Here is an 11,018-nt window from a genome sequence, read left to right as displayed (position 1 = left end):
CACCCATGTCCATCCTACAACGAGCATACCACTTCATTAAACAGTGCCTTGATATGATAAGCTACAGCAAGTAAGCAAAGCCATGATAAAATGTGATAAATAGACTGTTTCTCACATGTAGTTCTAGGCCTACCTCGTCCTTTTGACTTGAAGGATAGTGCATTTCCCACAATCGGATAAGTCGGACTTATTCCTGGTATGGGCGCGAGCTGTTTCCATATGCGTTGGGAACTGCTGAGCCACAAATAGGCCAAACCAGTAAGTATACTTAAAATAACGACATAAACAGTGGACACATGTACCAATTCCCTAGTATCCACTGGCATACTGGCAGCTGACTGTAAGATTTGCTTTAGACTTGACCATTAGTCTACAGCACTGCTGTGCACCTAGATGAGAGCTCTAAACCAGTTCACACGCCTCCTTGCTCTGCTCCGCGATGCACCTTGCATTCAAATTAGGGGATGGATTCAAATGATGTGAGTCATCAGAAAAGTAAGCAGACCAATGAAGAATGCCACTCCTCACATATTATTGGAGGATTTTTGTTCCATATGTTAATGTTTACTGCACTTGAAAACAGCTTTCTTTCATAGCAATGTCTTCATATCATTATCTTGTTCACAGGCAGAGATATGCCAGTAACTGGCAGATCTTTTGTGTCTTTGTTTAGGAAAGAATGAAGACAATATATGTTGAAATATCTCTGCAACATTTTATATATTTGCTATATCATATAACATGTGTTTAGTTTCAACTAAAAACTGTTATTAAATGTATCCACACGATGGCACTGTGCACCACAGAAACCCAAAGCAGTAGTCAAAATGTAAATTTCCTTTGAAGTAAAATGTAACATTTCCAATCACATCTGTACATCTGAGGCAATTACTGCCAACCACTTGTTTCAGAGCTGAAAAATAGGAAGTTTGCTTCCACGAAAAGGCAACGAAAATACAAAGTAAGTGCAAGAACATGGGGACCCAAGTGCACAAATTGCTTGAAAGCTATAGCATAAAAAGAAACACAAACAATTGTCTTTGTTATGTGCATTATCACTAAGTTTGCACATACAGTAGCTCATATCTTGAAAGGATATAAAAATATGTAACAAGAAACAAGACACATTCAAGTAATGACTGGTTACTGTGGCTTCACAAATCTCCACCATCTTAGTTAAACTTGACAGCTTAGAGTAGTCATTTCAATTTCCATGTAGAATGGCTGGAACCATAAAGTCATTAGTAACACCTGCACCTGCCATACTTTCATGTCAAAATGTCTACTGGTAAAATGGCGCATCCATTTTATTTTCAGTATGGGCTAATTTTGGTTCCATGTCTCAAAGTGTGTGCAAGTTATTTCCTACACGTTGCAGGGAATGACATTCTGGTTTCGTTGTTTGATTTTGGATTAAAGAAATGAAACTAGAAACTGGCAATGCCACCCATGTACCATGTAAATGTACCATCTAGCCCCTACTACTGGCAATGCACCGCATTATCTATTTGCAATCAAGTTTAAGAGAATAACAAAAGTACCTTAACTCAATGTCATAGTTCTCCATCTAAACTACTTTAATGAGCTACGTATTGAGCTATAGCTTAATGAGCTACTCATGCATTGCTGGCGGATCTGTGGTGCAAGTGGCTGCAGTGTCTGTACCACATTTGGAACCAGGTGCCCACAGGGAGCCCAGTTTGAATCTGACCTGCAGTGCAGCCATTTCCCGACCCCACCCTGTCTTTCGCTTCCACTCACTCCTCACTGCCCTACATAAATAAAGGCAAAACAAACAAAAACATGTCTTGCTTTCCCTTCTGCCAAGAGAATACACACTTGTTCATACAAGTCACACAAATATGCAGCGCTATCCCTCTCAAATGAATTGTAAAATGAACAACAACACAAGCCCCCAGCACATACAGTAAATCCAACATTAAGGATACCTCTGGATCTCTGGCAATCAGCCACACAAACAGCTTCCTCCCCCAACTGAGAACTAGTTATCCCCACGCTCAGCGCAGGCCGACTCCCGAGCGCCCGAGCGTCCCGCGTGCTCTACAGTGAGGCGTCCGGTCAGCGGAGCCACTTGGGGCTGGACGCCCGGTTGCTGGAGGCCAGCGCCCGGCGGAGCTTCTGGCGGAAGGCGGGGATGCGCTCCCTCTGGTGGGGCCAGCGCAGCATGCAGCGGGGCTTCAGCATGGAGCGGCGCAGCAACAGGGCCCGCAGCTGGTGGTCGCGCACCTCCTGCAGCAGCACCAGCACCACCGAGTCACGGCTGTCCTCCATCAGCTGGTGCAGCGCGTGGTGCGCCTTGAAGCTGCGTGGGAAGAATAAATGCAACGCAAGCAGACAGAGGCAGGTTTAAAGACTGAAAACATGGCAAGATATTTATTTGTTAACAACAGTTTGTGCAGCATGATTGGAGAAAATTAGCTATCACAAAAAAGTGGGATAAAGATCAATAATATCATATCTTATTGTTTTGATCTTGACCATTATGGATATGATTCTATTTGATTGCCACATTTCTATATTTTTCTGTTCTGGCTGTCATGAAATTAAATTACAGCTTAAATATGAAATGGCTGGGTTATATATCTGAAATATGTATGCTTGTTTTTGTTTGTGTACGTTTTTTTGCTTGTTTGTTTGTTTTGTCTGTTGTTGTTTTGTTTGTTTTCCTTATTCCTGTTGTTTATATGCTTGTCTTGTCTATGGTGTTGTAAAGTAATAATATATAAAAAAAAACAGTTTGTGCAGTGCTTGGTGTGTCTTGAAGCTGCTGAGGGAGGAGAGGAGAGGAGAGGCCATTAGACTAAGGAACACTCCAAATCAGAATTCACAATGCTGAATCTCAGAAGTTCCACTTAGTGGTCGATTTGTTTTTCCAAGTGGCAAAAAAACAAGCTTATATTATTGCACCACTTACAAGCTTCACAACTATTCCCTTGTGATTGAAATATTGTGTGATTCTGCATGTGCTTTTCAAAGCATTGTGACGTGAAATGTTACAAACTGCTGCTTTCCAATATTTTGTGAATTGGTGAGTAAGTCCTCTCTTCTTCTAAGACCTCCCAGAGTTAGTTGTTACTTTTAGTACAAAAATGCTTTGTGAATGTCTCCAAGTACAAAAATGTGGAGTCTTAAAGTAAAGACTGATGCGGCCATTATTGAAGGAGTTTGTAGGAGCTATGTTTAGCTTTATATTCTTTGTGAAAACAGACCTAAGTTAAGAAGCAACCATAATTGGGAAGTAAGGCTGCTGTAGGTCTACAAGATTGTGATTGCTGAGCATGTAATAAAAAAAAAAGTCACTGAATGTTGCAATAACAACAATGTTGCAATAAGCTAATGGGTACCTGTCTGGGGACTACAAAGACGTTTAGATACTGGATACTGATACTGGACAATCTGTAAACAAGCTAACTAGTCTATATATGCAGATGATCTACATACTGTAAAACATCCTACTTCAATTACCATGTTATATGTGAATCCAAAAATACTTTAGTATAGAGCTTCACCTAATGTCTGGATTGCAAATCTTATACGGTGCTGTATGTCTATGTCAGTTTTATTTGGGGTTTGCTGTCGTGGTATTGTTTACTTCATCAATGACCAAGAAACTGAATGATACGTTCTTTGCATCAGATATTCAGTATGTTATTCAATGCTGTTGAATTATTGAATATTACTCAACGTTTGACTTTAACATCACTTTCATGGAGGGTAGGGGTGCTCTGAAATCCATGAAAAGATTCTTCACTACAACCTGTAAATCTCACAAAACAAATGTCAAGGAAAGCCCTACAGAACTAAAACCTATTATTAGGGAAGTTGTCAAATACAACCTGATGACTTTCAACTTCAATAGGTTGTCCTTCCTCAGAGAATCTCGTGATCTCTGTAAGGTTATTTTCAGATCTTTTGCTGCAGCACAAGTAGGTTATATTAAGAAATAATAATAAAAAATAAAAACAAAATAAAAAGGTGTATCAAGTTCAGTGTTGGACTACCAATAAGGTCAATTGCTGTGCTGCATCTGGTCGTAGCAACTGGTAAACATTTGTTAAGTCATCAGAGAGTGCACAGGTGCATATGTATAATATGCAGTACAGCAACAAATTTGACAAATCAAGACACTTACATTAATTCATGCCAGGCTTATCAAGCTGCAAATGTTACTTTAAAAACATTAAATAGCTATCCCTTGATATTACGTTTGAACTTACTGTCGAACCCAGGAATCCTTCAGAAGTTTCTCCGTAACAACAAATATTATTTTCCTGGACTTTCTCATGTTGTCCACAATGGCTTCTAGCTGTGAGCGACCCGGTTCAGCATCTCGATCCTCCAAAAAGAATTTAAATTTTTCATTTTCCAAAGGGAGTAGCTGATGGTCCACCCAACGACTGTCTTGTGCCGCATGGATAATGTAGCCATCATATTCATATCTCCCTTCCTCCACAGCCTCATCCTTAAAGCCCAAGGTGCGGCTGACCAGGATACTCCAGTAGAACTGGATGCGCCAGCCCTGGAAGCGCACCAGAAAGGCATAGAACAGCAGAGACAGAACAGCAGTGCTGGTCAGAACAAAGAGTGCCTGGAAAGGTGTCTCATCCTTGCAGGATAGGATTTCAAAATTCATGATGGAACGGTTGTAGTAAGCAGATGGCGTGTTACAGATATAGTCTCCCGGGAGGCCCAGGACGCTGGCGTTGGTGGAGTTCAGGTACTCAACAAACCACAGGATGCTCTCACAAGTGCAATCAAAGGGGTTACGTTCCATGCGCAGTTCGCTTAGGTTTGCAAATGCAGGCTGAAAGACCTCTTTAGGCACTGATGTCACAGTGTTTTTCTGCATCTGAAGGACACGTAAAGATGTCAGATCATCAAATACAGGCTTGTATAGCTTGTCAAGGATATTCCCACTGAGGCTGAGCTCTCTAAGGTTGGTTAAACCCCGAAAGGCGTCCACTGGAACCTCATCCAGGCCATTTGAGTCCATCTGGAGGTTGGTAAGGCTATATAAGGTCTTTAGGAAAAGCACAGGACCACCAGGGTTTGCCCTCTTCCAAAGCCGAGCCAGGTTGTTATGCTGTAGTCTCAAGATCTTCAGATGGATTAGTCCCTCCAGTAATCCTTCATTGATGTTGGCAATATTGTTGTTGCTGAGGTCAAGCAATGTAAGGTTGACCAGGGGGTGGAAGGGTGATGGTTTCAGGTCCAATGTTCCACTGAGGGCCTGGCTCAAATAAAGAACCTTCAGTCTGGGCACATTTATAAACGATTCAGGGGTCAGGCTAATCTGTTGCCTATTGATAGAAAGATCTATTTTCTCCACCTGTTGAAGACCTTGAAATTCCAATCCTGACAGGCTCTGGCTGATGAAGTTCCTTGCCAGCATGAGAGTGGTAAGGTTTCCCAGGCAAGAGAAGGCGCCTGGGCTCAGATTTTGGAGTGCCATATAGGTTAGGTTTAAGGTCTTCAGAGGTGAACCCGCAAGAGCGGCAAATGTCCTGTTAGTGACAGTTTTCATCATTGATGTGCTCCAGCTCAAATCCAAAAATGTTAAACTGTGCAGACCAGAAAAAGGTAGTTCCTTAACATCTGTCATGGATGATTTCCCCATGTACAGGATCTCCAGCTTTCCCAGTGGCTCAAAGGAACCTTTTCCCATGTTTCCCTTCACTGCATTCCATAAATTCAACCACCGCAGGTTCTCCAACCCTTGGAATGTCCTAGTGTTCAAATTCTTCAGGTTGTTCTGCTCCAAAGACAGAGAGTCCAGATTACTGAGCCCTAGAAATGACCCATTCTCAATATGAGCCATGTTGTTCATGCCCAGGTCCAACCTGGTGAGGTTAGTGGAATGGAGCCCGGTGAACGTGTAGTTACGGAGCGAGGTTTGCTGAGTGTTTCTGAGGGACAGGTCCTTCAGTGCTGTTACAGACAGCTCAAAACACAGCTTGGAGATCACCAAGGAAGCGAGTCTACTGTTGTCCAGCAAAAGGGCTCTCAGGCCAGAGAGAGGTTTGAAGCATCCCGGTTCAATCTAGAATTGAATGAAATACATTTGATTTAATTGACGATCAGATAAGAGATAACCACACAGTATTTGGGAAAACTGCTCTTAAAAAAGGAACTCAAAGTGTTGACACTTAAGTTATTTCAGTTCTAGAGGTTTAACAGACTTTGCCGTTTCCAATTAATTCATACAAACCTTATACAGCAGTTGCTTGCCAAACCAGAAAATGCAGATTCAAATCACATTTTAAATTTTTTGGAAATTGCAATAATCTGCCTGATCCCAGACTGAGCTAGGCATGGTTACTAATGTGATTTTACTACACATTACATTACTCTCACTAGTAACTGTATAATTGCTGTTTTGAAAATTGTAATTACACTACATATAACTGTACAAGGCAAAATAAATACTCTTCCAGTAATACTGTTAATAAGTGCTGTATTATTGTACAGTCCAAAGTCTCAACACTCGAGGGGAAAGTATACTGTTAGCTTGTTCATCAATGCAATAAAGTGGTTATCATAGTAGTCTTGGTACCAGATGGCACTACTAGACCTTTGAGAAGGGAAAAGGGGAGGATAAGTTCACCTGAATTCATTCTGTTCTAAACTCATATTAAGTCCACATTAACTGTGGTGTTACGATTACAGAGTAGCCGGCCATAGACATATTTGGGCTCGGTTATCTATATAGACAACCATACTCCAAATCCCCTTCCAATGCACACTCGTGCCCTTTGTCTGAATGGTTCATAATCTGTTTATACACCAGGATGTTAAGACTGTAGAAATAGCCAAGGAGAATCTAAATAGCAGACTGAACAAACATTTTTGCCACTCAATCAGTCAGTCATTTTTGCCACTCAACATCACAGTCTGCAACTAAATGTTACTGTGATATGCTGATTTTTGTTCAACTAAACTGCAGAAAAGGCTAAATAAGTCACATTTGAGTTTTGATTTTAAAGCCACAACTTTATGTCTCACCGTTTGTAGATGTGCCATTTCCAACAGCCTGAGGACTTGCAGAGAAGAGTTTTTGAGAAAGGAAAAGTCATCCTTCCCCAAGGTCACAATTTTGTTCCCTGAAAGTGCAAGGGTCACTAGGTTCGCCATTTGGGGTTGATTTCCCAACTTCACTGATGACAAGCCATTAAAAGACACATCCAACCATGTCAAACTCTGCACACATAAAGAAAGAAAGACTGTTCACAACACAAGTGCAGAATACTTTTTCAACAATGCATATGATTGTCAACAAGGCTAAATAAAACTAAACAAAATCAACATTTAGCAAAGCTGATGGTAGGCTACAAAGTGTTTTATCTTAAACCTGTTTGTATCATTTAGCATCTTAATAGAAGTTGATTCTGTAACAATGTTGACCAAATGGGTGGCTAAAGTTATGCCAGAATTGAATGCATACTGTCGCAGTGGTTCTCAAGCTGTGGTTAAATTGGCTAGCATCCTGTAGGCTATTTTAATGCTGGTCATAATAGTGGTATTTGGAAAGTTGTGAAATGTTTGAGAACCACTGGTCTACTGGATCACAAACATTGATTGGCCTCACCTGGAGGGCAGCGAAAGGTTCGTCTTTAAGTTTCAACCTGTTGTCAGCGAGGTTAAGATCAGTCAAATGTGAGCATGAATGCAGGTCTTCATTCTTCAGTATGTGAACCACGTTGTGTTGTACGCTGAGGTTCTTGAGGGAGGGGAGGCTCGCGCATAAGCTTGTATCCAGTTTAGCGATACTGTTGTAGCTCACGTCCAGGTGTCGAAGGGCTGGGAAGAGCACCAGAGTAGCCGGGTTAAGTGTCCTCAGCTGGTTGTGAGACACATCCAGTCTGGTGATGTTTATCGGGAGATCGGACGGGATTTCCCTCAATCCCAGATGGCTGCAGTCTGCTGTGCCACCGTGCACCGTGCAGTTCGTCCTTTTGGGTGCAAGGCCAAGACAGGGGGCAAAACCTGTCATGCACCCCACCAGTAGAACGTGGATGAAAGGTAGATTCATTGTAACAGCTCTGTAGGGAAAAAAGAGAGAAGAAAATTAGCCTAGAATCCGTACTTTGGCGATCAGGGAGTAACCTACAGTAAGAAATATACCAGAGTTGACTTAGGCTACTTGGATTTCTAGTCTCCGAACTATATTACTGTTTTGAATGAGACTGATGCTTTTTGGTTTATTTGTGTCTAGATTCACGGCTTAAGCTAAGGAAGCGAAAGTTGTTGTCATCGTGACATTTACAAAACGTTGACTGGCGGCTGTCCCGTTGCAAAAATTAATGCAATGCATTTTGTCAATATAAAAAATATTGCATTCACTCATATGAAGTTCATTGCCAATGTCTCTTACCTTTAACACTTACATCTGAGTTAAAGTTAAACCCTGTCTGTCTATGAATGCAACATGAACGCCAAAATCGTCGGCGCGGTCCAACGCCAAGTCCTTGAAGTCTGACTTACCCTTTCATGGAAACTGAAACTGAAGGGAGGCGGGACTGATATTCCACTGGGCGAATTATATTAGGCTACAGGCGCTATCACAGATCTGATGATTTTCGAGGACATTATTAGGCTATCACACATTACCGCACGGGACGCAGTGCAGGGTGTGCATGTTGTGTTAAATATTCTGTCATTGCCTAGCGTATGATAATAGGTAAATCTCTTCCTGTTTTTTGGGGAAATGAAAATAGCACACTTCCATCTGCTTTCACAACATATGGGTTACAGAAACAACGAGAAATCTGTTTCACTTCCTGTAGGCTACCTCTGGAAAGTCCTCCACATCATAGAAAATATCAAATAGGCCTAGGATGATCTGAATCAAATTCCATGGATCTTGATGAGTTCAATGCTTTCAGTCAAGATACCTCCATAATATGACTTTTTGCAGGTTGGGGTGTCTGGGACTATATTTTGATTATTTTGTCACATTGTAGCCTACATAAAGACACCGTGGGCCCTCTTAAACCTGCTACAGGTTTAACTCCTTCAATTGGTAGGCTAAATGCTTATCGTAGGCTACGTTGTCAAATCTGAACACCATTTTGTATAGACCTAATGAGAAAATAAGAAAAAAAAATCAGGAGTCTCAGGTCACTGGCTACCCCTCTTTTCTCAGCCCTGCAAACATGTAATGAGCTAGGTGCCACCCACTTACAGTAGGTCCATTCCTCAACAGGTGAGAAGATTCCCACTGGCAGATGCATTGTCCACAATATCCAGCAGGGGGGAGAGTAGGAAAGGAAATGAAAGAGATTTCTTCCAGAGTCATCCAAAGCTGTTCAATGCATTATTCCCACTTCATATATGAGAGGTATTAGATTTATTCCAGATCATAAGTGCAAATATCTATCATTTTAGTTATATATATGTTTACTCATGTTCTGGTATAAATCTAAATGTAAAGGCATGTTTGCATTAACATTGGTGAATATCAAGCTTCTGCTAAAGACATACTGTACAGTAGGTTACTGTATCAAGGGCATTTGAAATCAAACACATACATGTGTTATGTATGAGTATTATATTATTGTATTATATTATATATGAGTCAATTATCTTTTATTTTATAAACTTATTGAAATGTTGTCAGAAACAGTAGCTTATAAAACATGTTTTACAGACCTACATGCACAACAGTACGGTGCAACTTTTACATCTTTTTACATCTTACAATTTAGTGTTAAGGCCTGCTGATCAGTGTGCTATTTCTTATTTTGTATTTTGCGCAATTGAATTCATTATACCTGCACTGTATCTCATGTCATATCTCTCTTTCAGCTTGTGTCATCATGTTAAATGTTGATCCTTTTTTTTAACCCATCTGAAAATGTGTTGCCGTTTCTCCCTGAGCCCTTTTTGTGTGTTCTCTCACTCGTCCTCCGTTCACCCCATCAACTCCTCTCCATTCTTTGTGTCGTATTGATCTAGCGTGCGTGTGAGTAAGCTGCTGGGGGAACTCAGTCAGCAGGGGTTCCAACCCAACTCATCAGTGAATATAGGCGATCAATGCACACCACACACACACACACCCACACACACACACACACACACACACACACACACACACACACTCACTCACACAAAGAGAGAGAGAGAGAGAGAGAGAGAGAGGGAAACAAAGAAAGAAAGGTAGAGAGAGAGACTTACATACTGACATATTGTACTTGCGCGCACACACACACACACACACACACACACACACACACACACACACACAAACTATTCACCCTCAGTCAGCTCCAGTCAAGTGCTGATAACTGGTATGATTATGCATGAGGTTGTATGCATTGAACTTTGATTTGCATGCATGCTGTGGAGTGTAGGTTCGTGTTGTGCAACTTGTGCAGTAAACTGTGAACCTGGAAGCCAGTCTGAATTTTCCCCTCAACACAACATTTGAGTTTGGGAAATTCGGTCTGACATCGCTCCATTGAGAAGTCTGTTTGGTCAAGATTTGTTTGGGCCAATCAAATCGTTTGATGTGAGATCATGTGAGATGTTCATATTCAACTGTTATCCAAGATATTGAGGCCTACATGTAAGCCTAAGAATTTCTGCCTATTTCTGAGCTTTTTGCACCTTTAAACATGGCATCTTTTTAATATCATATTTTCACTTTCACGACATCCACTTCCCCAATCTTTGGGTTACAGTAGGGTAGGTGTATTAGCCTAAATCACAGCCCAGTACAATAGTTCAAGTATTTTTTAAGTGGATTAGTAGAACTGCTAGGCCTACTCTGTATGTCGTTGCTCGTTGACATCTTATTATCATGTACGATCGCTAAACTTTTCTCTCTTTTCAATGTCGCAATCGTTAACTCATTCATTCAACTGCACTTGTGATTCAGCTGCGTGGTCACGCAATGTGCGCTATAGAGGCGGCAGGGATGGACGCTGATGAGCACTGTTTACAGTACGTAATGAAATGACATCTAAGTAAATGCCATGCAATATGGCAAAGCACTGCGT

General features: G+C 41.3%; 1 protein-coding gene across 3 annotated transcripts; it reads right to left on the bottom strand.

Annotated features, from left to right (window-relative positions):
- Window positions 1-398: 398 nt before the first annotated feature.
- tlr3 (toll-like receptor 3) lies at window positions 399-8,630 on the bottom strand. 3 transcript variants are annotated; one of them, XM_062523503.1, is made up of 5 exons: window positions 8,503-8,630; window positions 7,607-8,060; window positions 7,024-7,218; window positions 4,239-6,061; window positions 399-2,323 (listed from the first exon to the last, which is right to left on the bottom strand). In XM_062523503.1, exons 1-5 carry the CDS (start codon window positions 8,508-8,510, stop codon window positions 2,080-2,082), a joined length of 2,724 nt encoding a protein of 907 aa, XP_062379487.1. In that variant the 5' UTR covers window positions 8,511-8,630; the 3' UTR covers window positions 399-2,079. The 3 variants fall into 3 exon arrangements, with proteins under 3 accessions (XP_062379487.1, XP_062379495.1, XP_062379502.1); XM_062523511.1 differs by lacking the exon at window positions 8,503-8,630 and adding an exon at window positions 8,393-8,492; XM_062523518.1 differs by lacking the exon at window positions 8,503-8,630 and adding an exon at window positions 8,406-8,464.
- Window positions 8,631-11,018: the final 2,388 nt, after the last annotated feature.

Source organism: Sardina pilchardus, chromosome 2, assembly GCF_963854185.1.
Source record: "Sardina pilchardus chromosome 2, fSarPil1.1, whole genome shotgun sequence".
In the NCBI taxonomy this organism is placed as follows: domain Eukaryota; kingdom Metazoa; phylum Chordata; class Actinopteri; order Clupeiformes; family Clupeidae; genus Sardina; species Sardina pilchardus.
Note: the sequence above shows the minus strand (reverse complement) of the source record. Positions and strands in the feature narration are given on the sequence as shown.

What these genes read in the sequence shown, in the direction of transcription:
- tlr3 (XM_062523503.1), bottom strand. An exon ending in AAATGGCACATCTACAAACG is followed by an intron (nt 6,062 to 7,023) that starts GTGAGACATAAA and finishes ATTCAATTCTAG; the next exon opens with ATTGAACCGGGATGCTTCAA. An exon ending in AAGGATTCCTGGGTTCGACA is followed by an intron (nt 2,324 to 4,238) that starts GTAAGTTCAAAC and finishes CTTCCCACGCAG; the next exon opens with CTTCAAGGCGCACCACGCGC.